Here is a 14,491-nt window from a genome sequence, read left to right as displayed (position 1 = left end):
TGGGGGAAAGGGAACACTTCTGCACTGCTGGTGGGAATGCAAGCTGGTACAGCCCCTTTGGATGTCAGTGTGGCAATTTCTCAGAAAGTTAGGAAACAACCTTTCTCAAGACCCAGTAATACCACTTTTGGATATATATCCAAAGGATGCTCAATTGTACCACAAGGACATATGCTCAACTATGTTCATAGCAGCTTTGTTTGTCATAGTTAGAACCTGGAAACAACCTAAATGCCTCTCGATTGAAGAATGGATAAGGAAAATGTGGTACATTTACACAATGGAGTCCTACACAGCAGGAAAAAAAATAACGACAGCTTGAATTTTGCAGGAAAATGGATGGAGCTAGAAAACATTATTTTGAGTGAGGTAACCCAGACACAGAAAGACAATTATCACATGTACTCACTCATAGATGGTTTTTAAACATAAAGCAAAGAAAGCCAGCCTACAAACCACAATTCCCAGAGAACCTAGACAACAATGAGGACCCTAAGAGAGATGTACATGGATCTAATCTACATGGGAAGTAGAAAGTATAAAAAGACAAGATCTCCTGAGTAAATTGGGAGCATGGGGACCTTGGGAGAGGATTGAAGGGGGAGGAGAGAGGCAGGGAGGGGAGCAGAGAAAAATGTAGAGCTCAATAAATATCAATAAAAAGATAGCATTTATATCAGAGAGTAGAAGCATTGTTCAACAACTGCCATTGGGACAATCAGCAATCCACTTGGAAGGAGAGGAATCCAAATCCACATCTCATCCAAAAATAAGTTTCAGATACACTAAAGAGCTTAACATTAAAATAGAACTAGGGAAAAAATAGAATATTTTCAGAGCCTTATGATGTGGGAGTGTCATATATCAATCTGTTTATTTCATTGGTTAAGCAATAAAGAAACTTTTTGGCCCTGATAGGTTAAAACATAGGTGGGAGGAGTAAACAGAATAGGATGCTGGGAGGAAGAGGAAGTGAGCTCAGACTCTGCTCTGCTCTCCCAGGGCTCTGCTCTCCCAGGCAACTCCGACCCAGGATGGACGTAGGCTAGAATCTTCCTGGTAAGTGCACCTTGGGGTGCTTACACACATTATTAGAAATGGGCTAAATTAATATGTGAGAATTAGCCTAGAAGAGGCTAGACAGAAATGGGCCAAGCAGTCTTTAAAAGAATACAATTTGTGTGTTGTTATTTCGGGCATGAGCTAGCAGGCTGCCAGGGTGCTGGGGACACAGCCCCGCCGATCCTATTTCAACAGCCTTATGTTAAAGAAAGTCTCCTTAGGGTGACTGGAGAGATGGCTCAGAGCTTAAGAGCACTGGTTGTTCTTCCAGAGGTCCTGAGTTCAATTCCCAGAAACCACATGCTGGCTCACAATCACCTGTAATGAAATCTGAACTCTTCTGGCCCGAAGGCAATGTACCTTTTTTAAAAAGGCATCCTTAATAAAACTTATGGCAAAAAAAAAAAAAACAACCAATTGGACAGGCTTCCCCTGAAATATGTAGCATGTCTGCAGACTCAGAAGCAGCACCCTGGTTCTCCCACTTATTATCGGGGAGGTAGTCTCCTTACTTGACCTTCCTTTCTGTTTCAAAGTCCCTCATTTGTGAACCAGGGTAACAGTGACAAGAGCCTTGTGGGGACACACACCTCTAATCTCAATACTTGGCAGGCTCCCCACTGTCCTAGGTCGGCCTGGTTTAGCTTGATCTTGACATAGGATTTAGTGAGATCCTATGTCAGAAGAACAAAAGGAAAAACCTTAATGAAGTAATTCATGTAAAGCACTTTTGAAAGACCTCCGGAGCAGGGAGACTCTCACTCAAGTCTTGGGATAACACAGCCCCCCAGGAACTCACACGAGACTGTCCTTGCTACAATTACACGAGGTTTATTGACAGGACAGGAACCATTGCACTGGAGCTGAAACCCATTTCCCACGCATGGGTAGAGAGTTTGACCCCAGTAGCTGGGAGAAGGGGTATTTAAGGGAAGAAACCACCAAAGCGGGTAGGAAGGGAGTCATTGGAAAATTCCAAAAATACCAGTGATCATTGAAAAACTCCAAAAATACCAGTGATAATCACAAGGGGGGGTAACTCCCTGTTTCTCAAGTCAAGATTATAATCTAACTTTCTCTTCAGATAATTCCTGAAACAGAGTCACTGAACCGCTTAATCTAGATTTTTGATTCTTCTCTCCCTGCTTAGATTTTTGGCTTTTTTTTTTTTCTAGAGTGGTCTGGATTTTTGTGAACACTCAGTGAAGACTAGCTGTGGATGGTATTACCACAACTCCCGAGTGGAAAAAAGGGACATTTAAAAAAATAAAACACAAGCCACGTGTTAGGAATCATTTGCTACACTATGGGGAGACAAAGGGTTAATGGCTACAATACGCAAGGAACCACCACAAATCAATGAAACTGTCCAAACAATATAGAGGATATAAAGAATATAGAGAAGTAGTTCACAGAAGAAATTCAAATGGGCAATATTCATATATTACAAACTTTACTAATAGTGAGGGAATGTAAACTGAAGCCCATTGCTAGCTAGTGTGACAGAATACACTTTCGAGGTAGAGGCAGGAAGATGGGGAGTTCAGGACCAACCTGGGCCAGAGATGGCTCCGTAGTTAAGAGCATTCACTGCTCTTGCAGAGGACACGAGTTCAATTCCCAGCTCCCACATCAGGCAGCTCCCAGCTCCCTGTAACCCCAGCCCCAGGACTATCCAGCACTCTGGCCTTCATGGGCACCTTTATTCACTTGTACAAACCCACAATCAGACCACACACATGCACATAATTAAAAAGAAAACTTAAAAGTAGGGCATGGTGGTGCTCTCCTTTAATCCCAGCGCGTGAGGAGGCAGAGGCAGGTGGATCTCTGTGAGTTCCAGGCCAGCCTGGTCTACAGAGTGAGTTCCAGGACAGCCAGGGCAGTCAACAATCAAAAACAAAAAAATAACAAAACAGAACTCCTAGTCTAACCCAACCAATCAACCAAGGAGAATCCCAATAATATTTAAGTGTCATTCATGTCATTTACCCCTTTCTTCCTCCTCTTCCCTCTCCCCTCCCTTCCTTTATTACTGGTAATATGTTGGTGAAGGTTACACTGTAATCCCCCCCCCCCCCCCGACAAGATTTCTCTATGTACCATCCCAGGCTGTCCTGGAACTCACTTTGTAGACTAGTCTGGCCTGAAACTCAGAGTTCTGCCTGCCTCAGCCTGCCTTCCCGCCATCCCATCAACCCCCCCATCCCCTACTGGGGTTAAAGGCATGTGACACCACCATCCAGCTATAAATGGTAAATTAAAAAAAATACTTTTGGTAGTAATTTGGTGACATCTGTTCAAAAAAGAAAAGAAAAGAAAAGAAAATCAGCGGGTCCTGCAATCCCAGCTCCCGTCCCCACCAAANATTGGTAACTGTTGCCCAAATTCCAGTCAACACATCAATTTCTAGCCTTCAAGGGACAAAGGAGAGTCACAGAAAATGTTTGGCCATCGTGGTAACAAGAGTTGGAACCACTGTCAAAGAAAGCAAATGGATCCAGACGGGCTGATGGCGAGCACCTGCAACCCTACACTCTGGAAACAGGACTGAGAAGTTCCAGGAGTCTCAGGACAGCAATTTTCATATAAAAAACTAAAGAAATAAAAGCTCAGCCAGGACACATTAACTTGGCAGTGGAACTAACTTCTATTGCTCCAGTGAGCTGCTGAACTTGGCAAACCAACCCCAGGATATGACCTGCAGTCCTTAGGAAACAACAGCAACCATTACCCCAATACCACACATATAGAAATGCCATGGTTCTTGTATTTGAGTGTTTTGCCTGCAGGTATGTCTGTGCACCATATGTGTGCTTGGTGCCAGTGGAGGCCAGAAGAGAGCGCCAGATCCTCTGGAACTGGAGTTACAGCCAGCTGTGTGCTGCCACTCGGATGCTGGGAATCAAGCGCTGGTCCTCTGAAAGGGCAGTGTGGGTAACTGCTGAACTCTCTCTCCAGCATATACCCCAAGTTCGGGTACAGGATGCTATGAGCAATGTTTAGTTAGGTCTGTGGTCATGGTCTGACAACCTTGGGCATCCCTTCCAAGTCTGGTCTGTTGGTCCCTTGGAGACCTTTTAAAAGATGGTGATGAGGAGGACTGGGATGTTTTTCATCTGTGGTGAGAATAAAGGTCAGAGGGCAGCAGAAAGATTTGAAGTTAAACATGGGAAACACATCCTGCTGTCTGGATTCATGGTAACAACATCCTCAAGTTCCTCCTTGTAGAATTAGCCTCTAGTGGCAAGGGACTAGTTTTGAAAGTTAGCAGTAGGGCTGGGGAAGCAGACCAAGATTTGGTTCCTAGCACCCACAAGGTGGCGCACAGTGGTTTATAACTCCAGTTCCAGAGGCTACAAGGCCCTCTTCTGGCCTCAGCGGGCACCAGGCATGCACCACCAGAGGTACAGACAAATGTAGACCAAACACTTAATATTCATTCTCATTCTCTCTCTGTCTCTCTGTCTCTCTCTGTCTCTGTCTCTCTCTCTCGTTTATCAAGATAGGCTTTCTCTGTGCAGCCCTGGCTATTCTGGAACTCACTCTGTAGACCAGTTTAGCCTCGAACTTAATAGAGATCCTCCTGTCTTTGCCTCCCAAGAGCTGGGACTAAAGGCGTGCGCCACCACAGCTGGCTTGGAACTCACAGTGCAGACCAGGTTACCTTCAAACTTGTAGAGATGTGCCGGCCTTTGTATCTGGAGTGCTCCGCCTAAATGCCCTCAGGCCCGGCACAACCATACACGTTAGAAGGAAGGAGTAACCAGCTCTTTTAACATCAAACCATGTCTCCAGTCCATTCATAGTTCTCTTATTAACGGCCCAGTCAGTGGGGTGACTATTGCTAATCACTGTTGTTCACCTAATTCTGCTCACACTTTATAAAAATGATGGTCTTTAAATGATGGATAATTCACATTGCTATTAGTATTATGAATGCTCCCTTCCTACCGCGGAAAAAAATTCTCTTATCTACTTTCAGATCTCTGACTGTCGATTTAACCCCTTGGTGATGGTGGTGGGCTCATCCACTATCTTGAACTAAAACTTCCATGAAGCAACGGGCAAAACCTCCGTGAGCTGACGGGACATCCAACCAATCCAATGGCAGGGCTCTTAGTCAGCGACCTATTGGCTCTTTGTAGAGGCGGGACTCTCAGTTGCTAGGCTGGTGCCTTTCCGGAAGTGGTTGCTGGTCGCTGCAGGGCAACACCCCGGCGTCCCTGGAAGCGGGGAGCCGGACACCCCGGCGTCCCTGGAAGTGGGGGGCCGGGGTGGTGCTGGGGAGGCGGCGCAGAGCCATCGCCCAGGGAACCCCAGGTTGGGGACAGGTGAGACCTCTTCGGAGCCTGGGTTGGTGGCGTGGCGGGCAAGGAGTTTGCAGGGAGCTGAGGTGCTGCGAGGTGTTGATGCGCGGGAACTGAGGTGGGAGAGGAGAGCCCTCGGGCGTGCGCGGCCTGGCTTTCTAACGTCTCCTGAAAATACCCCCCGCACCCCCATCCCGCTCCTCCTCTTGTAACCCACAACTGGGCTATTCCAAGCTCGATCAAGCTCTTGGCATCTTTTGGCCAGATGGGCAAGAGGCGAAGTTTTGGGTTTTCTTTGCACTGATTTAGGAATCTCCTCCCGAAACCGCTGCCCTCTTCTTGGCCTCGGTGACTTGCTCCCGTGCGTGTGCCAGCTCAGCCCTCTTGCAGGCCCCTGCTTGCTTCTCATAGGACTTTAGCTTTGGGGATTGATTGCACCCAGAGCTTCAGTTACCCGCTGCTCAGCAAAGTACTTTGCTGCCCGGCCTGATACCTCCTTCTCGAGCTTAGATCTGCTTATGGATCGTCTCCGACTTTCTCTGGACTCCATATCAATCTGTCGCGTGTTTTCTGTCTCAGTGGAGAGCTTCTCCAGTTATTTAGGCCAGTCTACGTTGGGAATTCATTCTAGTGCCCGCAGCACGCAATGTTTGTCATGCATGTCTCGGATTCTAGGCAGTCTGCTGTGGGGTTGCTTCATGGCGAAGGCCTAAAATCACAATGCACTGGCTGAAATCCTCTTTGCTTTCTCTCTTCTCTCCCTTCACCTAGACTGCAAGATCTGCGTTCTCCTGTACTCCGGATTGGTCCCTTCTTTTCTTTTAGGTAGCCACTGATGGTTCATAATTTCTCGGTTGTGCCTCTGTTTTTGCCCGTCTCTGATTAGTTCCTTTGTAGCCATCAGACACCTTTCTCGACTGTAAATCTCATCACTTCGGCCTCCTTTATGAAATTCTTCTGACAGCCCTTTATGAAGCCCTGCATATAGCTTCAGCCCTCCCAAGCCCGGCTGTTGGAGCTGCTCCTTGCCTTCCATTCAAGCAGTCTATTTCAAAAGTGGGGGAGGCGGGGCGTCTGTGGCCCCTAGTCTCCACCCCTTCCCTCCAAGCCACTTTGCCCTTGTTCTCGGTGTTCCTTCTTTAAATTCTCTTGCTTTGGGGGCTGGTGAGCTCAGATGGTAGTTTTCTCTGTAAGCATGTCTTGTGAAAGCCAGGCATGGTGGTTCATGCTGTAACCTCAGTGCTAGAGATATAGAGTCAGGTGGATCCCTGGCACTGGAGTTACAGGTGGTTGTGAGCTGAGAAGGGTCTTAGGTCCTTTGGAAGGGCACCAAGTGCCCTTAACTGCTAAGCCATCTTGGCAGCCCCAGCCCCTCTGGTTTTATTCCTTCTCTTCTGGCCTCCTTTTTCAGTCTGTTCTGGAAACGTGAAGTTCTCTGTGACAGAGGCCACATCTTCGGCATGGCTTTGCCCTCATCTCTGTTACTTTCCTGCTGGGACACAGAGCTTGTACGTGTGCTGCTGCTACTATGTTAGAACTTGTTTCCTAATGTCAGTAAATACCCGTTCGTCCTCCAGGTCTCAGTGTCGGCACCATTAATTAGGCTCGGGCTCAGGCTCATATCTTAATTCATATGAAATAATACTCTTCTATGTTTTCTTTGTGTGTGTGTGTGTGTGTGTGTGTGTGTGTGTGTATGTACAACTTGAAGTGTTTTTTCCTTCCACCAAGTGCTTCTTGAGGATCAAACACAGGTTGTTAGGCTTGGTGGCAAGTACCAAGTGGTACTTGCTGGCCTCCTCCCCCATCTTTTCTCTCTCCCTTCCTTCCTTCCTTCCTTCCTTCCTTCCTTCCTTCCTTCCTTCCTTCCTTCCTTCCTTTTTTTTTTTTTTTTTTGTTTTTTGAGACAGGGTTTCTCTGTAGCTTTGGTGTCTGTCCTGGAAACTAGCTCTTGTAGATCAGGCTGGCCTCGAACTCACAGAGATCCGCCTGCCTCTGCCTCCCAAGTGCTAGGATTCAAGGTGTGTGCCACCACCACTTACCCGGCTTCTTTCTTTCTCTTTTTCTTTTGAGACAGGGCCTTAAAATAGCCTTGGCTGTCCTTGAGCTCCCCTGGCTGAGGACGACCGTGAACTTGGGATTCTGTTCGCACCTCCTTGTGCTGAGGTGGTGGGCCTGCCTAGTTCAGTTTTGGAACTCTTATCTGGGACTGTCTGACTTAGCAGCAGTTGCTGGGGAAGAGTGATAGCTGAATCTGTTTAATGCCACGCAAGTCCAGTGCCTAGAGGGAAACTTGATAAGTGCTCCACAGAAGTTTTTCCATCTCAAAAGCGACCTCCGTGAGCTCTCAGGGAGGTGTGCGCTCTTTGTGCACACCTTCCCTGCCTCGCTTCTCTGTGCCCTCCTGCTTTGGCCTCTCCTTGCCACGTTTCTCTGACGCCGGGAAAGGTATAGTACAGCCCAAACAGATTCCTGGCAGGAGACTTGTCTGAAATTTGGAAAACCCATGGATTCAGATTTTTCAGTTTCCTCCTGGCCTGTAGGTAATTACATATAGATAATTCTGTTTATAGTCAGTTGTCCCCGGCTTGTTTTCTGTTGTGAAAAACACCAACAACAAGGCCTCTTGGGGGGAAAAGGGTTTCTCTTGCCTTACAGCATACAGTGCATCATGAAGGGGCATCAGGGGAGGAACTCAAGCAGGAGCAGAGGCAGGGACCATGGCGGAGCAATGCTTGCTTTCCTGGCTCACTCTTCATGGCTTGCTCAGCTCAGCTACTGCTGTTTCCTTTCTTTCTCTTGTTCTTTCTTTTTTTAAATTTTTTTAGGGTGTCTCTATGTAGCCCTGGCTGTTCTGAAACACCCCACGCAGACCAGGCTCCACCTGCCTATGCCTCCCTGGTGCCGATAGTAGAGGCATGTGCCTCTACACCTGGCTTTAGCTACTTTTCTTATCTAACCCAGGACCCTGTGCCCAGGGCTGGTACAGAACACAGTGGCCTGAGCCTTCCCACATCCATCATCAATCAAGACAATGTCCCGCAGACATGTCCACAGGCCATTCTGATGGAAGCAGCTCCTCAGCCGAGGGGCCTTCTTCCCCGAGGACTCTAGCTTGTGTCCAGCTGACAAAACCTAAACCACATTTGAGGCTTGTTTGCTCTTCCCTCTGAGGACTCCAGTTGTTCCAGGTTGTTGATCTCTGCAGATGGGAGGTAGGGATAAGTCACACTTCTCAGACGCAGAATCTCTCAGCTTGTGTGACAGGGTCAGTACAGTGCTTGCGAGGCTGTGTCTGAGAAGCGCTTCTTCACCTTGTGTTTGGGTCATTGTCCTCTGTCTGTGGCCCCTTCCTTTTCTCTTCCCCTCTTTCCAATTAAGAGGATTAATGACTCAGGTGACCCCATTTGTGCCCTGCTTTCTGTCCTTCTCTGTTCTCCTTTTCAGAGTGAGTGGCAGTCAGGCCCTTCCCGTCTCTGACTCAGTGCAGTGGCATGGGTGTAGTGTCTGGAGGGTGGTCTGACTTCTGAGGTGGGGAGCATTTTCTCTCAGCTTGCAGGGAAATCCCCTCCCCCCATTTTTTTTTCATTGCTTAGAGGGGGCATGGTGGGAACGAGTAGGACGGAGTCTGGTTCTCTTGGGGATCTGGTGGACTGAAGAAGGGACCAGTGTCGTGATCACAGAAGGCCACAGTCATAGGTCTTGATGGGTTGTCTGTTGGACATCCTAAGGATCTGGGAACATCTCTAAGGATCTGGGATAGATGCAGAGTTGCCAGGTTCCTGGTCATTCCCCCCCCAGGCCTGGCCACTTTGACCTTTCTAGTGGGCAGAGGGGAAAGAGGAGTGTCTTTGCTGTCACAGCAGGACTTTGCATGCTCATTGTCCCAGCTGCAACAGTCAGGTTTCTGAAGGAGTGAGCAGGAGAGGCCAGGCCCTGATGTGCTGGTCACACCCGGGTGGCTGACTCAGGCGGGGATGGCCTTGACAGCCTGTTTGTTTCTGCTTTGTTAGTTTTCCGTGTGTGAGCTGCTGTGGGGAAGGTTGATAGAACTGTGGGGTCCAGAGCTAGAGGTGAGACCAGGGCCAGGAGGAAAGGCCCAGTCCCAGCCTTGTATGAGGCTCTCCAGCACTGTCAACATGCAAACTAAGTAACACACGGTATTATACGTAGAGAACAACTCTAGTTGTCAGTCAAGAACTGGTGCCGCTGCATCTCTGGCCTGGAAACCTTGGCTTCAAAGTAAGCGCCTGTCATAGTCAGCTTGAACTGATAGATGGAGGCTTAAACAATGGGGATCCAGGCTGGAGAGATGCTCAGAGGTTAAGAGCACCGACTGCTCTTCTGGAGGTCCTGAGTTCAATTCCCAGCAACCACATGATGGCGTACAACTATCTGTAATGAAATGTGGTGCCCTCTTCTGCAGATATACATGCAGGTGGAACCCTGGATACATAATAAATAAATAAATCTTAAAAAAATTACGAAACCAAACAAAACAACAGCTGGAAGTCACAGATCAAGATCCTCCCTAACTTCTGCCTTGCACATGGCTACCATCTTGCTTTGTCTTCATGTGATGGAGTGAGAACTCTGAGTTCTCCTCCTTTGCTTAGAACAGTAATCCTATCAGGTCAGGGTCCCATCCTTGTGCCCTCATTTAATGTTGATTTTGTCTTAATGACACTACTTTTTTTTTTTAAGATTTTTTTTAAATATTTATTTATTTATTTATTATGTATACAATATTCTGTCTGTATGCCTGAAGGCCAGAAGAGGGCGCCAGACCTCTTTACAGATGGTTGTGAGCCACCATGTGGTTGCTGGGATTGAACTCAGGACCTTTGAAAGAGCAGGCACCGCTCTTAACCACTGAGCCATCTCTCCAGCCCCCAAGATTTTTTTTTAAATTAAATTTATTTATTTTTGTTTTTTTGAGACAGGGTTTTTCTGTAGCTTTGGAACCTGTCTTGGAACTGGCTCTTGTAGACCAGGCTGCCCTGGAACTAACAGAGATCCGCCTGCCTCTGCCTCCCTAGTGCTGGGATTAAAGGTGTGTGCCACCACCGCCTGGCAAGATTATTTATTTATTAAGTATGCAGTGGTCTGTCTGCATGTCTGCCTTCAGTCTAGAAGAGGACACCTGATCTCATTACAGATGCTTGTGAGCCATCATGTGGTTGCTGGGAATTGAACTCAGGACCTTTGGAAGAGCAGGCAATGCTTTTAACCTCTGAGTCATTCTCCAGCCATGACACTGTTTCTTATAAAGCCAGATCATAGTGTTTTGGAAGGACACAGCCCAACCCATCAGGGCTCGTCTCTTCCCTTCCTCCTCCGTGCTTCCATTAAGCCTAATAGCCATCTCTTTGTCCGTTTTCTACCCTGCTTCTTGCTCCCTAGTTTAAGCCCTTGTTAACTTTCACTGGGACGGAAGCCTCCTCAAATGCCCTTCTTGACACCAGTTTCTTATTTCTCCAATTCAGCCGTGCCGGTCTTACTAGAGTTCTTGTCCTAAATAAAAGGCCCCTCATGTCATTTTCTCCCCCAAAGCTCTCAATGATATTCCTTTCATACAGGGCATGAGACTCTTCATGTCCAGCCCCTGCCATGCATGCTATGGTTCCATGCTTGAGAACCTGCAAGCATTGGCTGGAGCACTTTCCTCCTCCTTCAGTGGGAACTGTCCTCGTCTTAGTGCTCTCAGAGCAGGTGCTGAAGTCACTTTGACTTCTGGCCCTGGATAGCATGCACAGGGGCATCACTGACGGGTGTGTGTTTTCTGTGTCACTGGGGTTTTCTGACATATACAACAGTTTGGGGTATTCTTGGGAGGGATACAAAGTTAAACTCCTCAAAGGTTTATTTATTTTTGTGTTATGTATATGAATAGTGTTGGCCTGCATTTATGTACGTGTGTTCTGTGTGTCCCTGATGCAGGCAGAGACCAGAAGATGGTGTTGGGTCCCCTGGTACTGGGGCTACAGAAGGCTGTGAGCCACCACGTGGGTGCTGGGGAATTGAACCCAGGTCTTCTGGAAGAGTAGCCAGTGCTTTTAACCACTGAACCATCTCTCCAGTCCTCAAGATAAACACGTTAGAGAGCTAGTCTTGAAGAACGCTCCTGGTGCATTGTGTGTCCTCTGCTAACCTTGGGCGGGGCCAAGTCAGGGAAGTGACCTAGGCCCAGAGTTTGTGGAACTCTGAGCTGCAGCAGGCTCCTTAGCCATGCTGGTTTTCAGGGTCTGCTATGGCCTAGATGCTGTGACCCAGCTCAATCTTTCCTTTCCAGGCCAGCTCACTCATTTTCTCTTTGGATAGGGTCGCTGGGATCTAAATAGCTTCGCCAGGCTGAATCATGGCTAGACGACCCTTCGTCTTAGGTGACCAGTTGATTCTGGAGGAAGATTCTGATGAGACCTACGTCCCTAGTGAGCAAGGTAAGAAGCTCTGGTGGGTTGTGATCGTCCTCTGAGGGCAGACATTATATTTGATTTTACTTACACAATTTTTAAAAAATTAATTTAGGTGTATGGGTGTTTCACCTGCCATGCATATGTATGCTGCATGTATGCAATGCCGGCAAAGGCCAGAAGAGGGCATCAGATTCCCAGGAACTGGAGTTACAGATGGTTATGAGCCACCACATAGGTGCTGGGAACTGAATCTGGGTCCTCTACAAGAGCAGCCAGTGCTCTTAACCACTAAGCCCAACCCCCTGGTTTGCTTTTGTTCTTCAAATACAGTGTTAGTCCATGCTCAGGGCTGCTCAGTATATTTGGGTTAAATCAGAGGATGACAAACTATAGTCTTTGGGCCCAAGTTGGAAAATTTGCTTGTTTTGTACAGAGCTAGTCAAACATAGAAAACCCTGTGTTTCTCTGTGGTTTTGGAGCCTGTCCTGGAACTAGCACTTGTAGACCAGGCTGGTCTCGAATTCACAGAGATCCTCCTGCCTCTGCTTGGGATTAAAGTGCTGGGATTAAAGGCGTGCGCCACCACCGCCCGGCCAATAATTTCTTTAGAACAAGCTAAGGCTGGCATGTTGACATTCCCTGCAATCTAAGCATTTAAGGGGCTAAGGCAGGAGGATTGCTACAAGTTAAAGGCCAGGACTACTGCATGAGAGTGAGGCCAACTTGAGCAACATAGTCTCAAAAACAACAACAAAAGCAACAAGGTTGTGGCTCAGTTGGTGGAGTGCTTGCCTAGCATGTATGAAGCCCTGGGTTCAGTTTTAGCATCTCTTAAATCCGGATACGAAGGTACAGCTCTCAGGAAGATTGTGTGTGTGTGTGTGTGTGTGTGTGTGTGTGTGTGTGTGCAGGACAGTAAGGGAGGATCTACAGTTCACTACAGTGTCACTAGGTGGTGAGTTTAAGGTCCTCTCTTAAAAAAATAGCAAAAAGAAAAACAAAGTAGCATTATTAATTTGTGTTTCTTTGTTTTAGTCTTTGTTTTAAAAACTTCGTATTCATTTCCCTTTCAAACTGCACCGCAAGCCAAGTATAGTGGTGCATGCCTTTACCTTTAATCCCAGTGCTTGGGAGGCAGAGGGAGGATCTCTGAATTCCAGACCAGGCTGGTCCACGAAGTGGGTTCCAGGCCAGATAAGGCTACATAGCGAAATCCTCTCTCAAGCAATCATAACAAAACCCAAAAAGCAACCCCACAGTAGCCCATGAGTCAGGTCCTGTCCTTGTCCCCGCCTGTGAGAGAGGTTCAGGGAGGTTCCTGTAGCTCCACACTGCGCTGAGTGGCAGAGCTGGGCCTTTCCACCCTGAAGTGCTTTGCTGTTCAGGGATTGAACTTTGCTCTGACATTAGGAAGAGTTGTGGACATAGACACAAGTTATGCCTCTGGCTCAGGTAGTTGGTGGATCTGGTAGAGAAGGGTAAGAATACGTGCCCCCTGTGAGTCTAGGATCCCACTCACCTTGTGATGTGCTTCTAGCCTAGTGTGTTTGCTGATTGCCACTTAGACGTCCTAATACTGAATATATTCTTCATTTCTATTTGTTAATTCGTTTTTTAAGCATTTACTTGCTGGAGGGTGGCATGGTGCGCACATCGTGGTAAACCTGTGGAGGTCAGAGGGCAGCTTGCGAGAGCGATTCTCTCCACCCACCATGTGGATTTCGGGAGTTAGACTCAGGTCTTCAGGATCGGTGGCAAGCACCTTTTACCTGCTGAATTATCTTGCGCCAATATTTTTTTTTAATTAATTAATTTATTTATTAAAGATTTCTGCCTCCTCCCCGCCACTGCTTCCCCTTTGCGCCAATCTTTTTTTGAGATCCAATTTATAACAGTCCTGCTTCAGACTCCCAAGTGCTGGGATTACTGATATGAGTCACTGTCCAGCTGTGCTTTTGTTGTTCATGTTCTGGTCCTAGTGATCCAACCCAGATGCAAAGCCCCAGACTCAGAATTAAAAAATAATTCTTTGTGGATTGTTTGTTTATTTTTGTGTATGTTTTCTCTGAGTACATAGTATATGTCTCTGTACCATGTGTGTGTCTGGTGCCCACCGACCCCTCAAACTGGAGTCACGGACAGTTGTAATCCTTCCTGTGGGTGCCGTTAATTGAGCCCTGGTCCTCTGGAAGAGCAGCCAGTGCTCTTAACTGCTGAGCTGTCTCTCCAGCTCAGATTTTGTAATTTTATGTCGTCTATCAGTCTGATGGTGAATAGCCTCTGAGTTCTGTTTGTGTCATAGTTAGAAAAGCTTTCTCCACCAAAAGGAGAACTGATTTCTCTCATGTTCCTACGTCATTAGTGGGATGGCTCATCTCCCTTCTGGCCTGCTGCTGCTGTGTGCATTTGGGTCTGTCTCTAGCCACATGTCGGTGCCACTCGAGTCTCTGTCGGATTGTAATACCGAGTGGGGCTAAAGCACTCTTCCTTGCTGCAGTGTTTCCAGTTTTCTTGGCCAGGCTGTTGTTTTGTTGCCCCATGACTAGGATTATCTATCAGTTCTGGGTAGGGCAGTGTGGGGGGACTGTTGATACCTGGACGTGGAGATGAATATTGGATTGGTTTAGGGGGGGACTGTCATCTTTGTAAAGTGTAAATGTCATATTCCTGTCTATGCATCTTTTTTGTGTTATTCTTTTTTTT

The 14,491-nt window shown here is 47.3% G+C and overlaps 1 protein-coding gene across 1 annotated transcript in view; it reads left to right on the top strand.

The window, feature by feature from the left end:
• Positions 1-5,247: 5,247 nt before the first annotated feature.
• Positions 5,248-14,491, top strand: part of Cep164 (centrosomal protein 164) — a 64,485-nt gene continuing 55,241 nt past the window's right edge. The window contains 2 exon segments of the mRNA XM_050156332.1: positions 5,248-5,396; positions 11,694-11,812. Coding sequence (XP_050012289.1) covers positions 11,731-11,812 — 82 coding nt within the window. The 5' untranslated portion in view covers positions 5,248-5,396; positions 11,694-11,730.

The sequence above is a fragment of the Alexandromys fortis genome, unplaced genomic scaffold (genome assembly GCF_014885135.2).
Source record: "Alexandromys fortis isolate MF-2015 unplaced genomic scaffold, M_Fortis_MF-2015_v1.1 scaffold_89, whole genome shotgun sequence".
Taxonomy (NCBI): Eukaryota; Metazoa; Chordata; class Mammalia; order Rodentia; family Cricetidae; genus Alexandromys; species Alexandromys fortis.
Note: the sequence above shows the minus strand (reverse complement) of the source record. Positions and strands in the feature narration are given on the sequence as shown.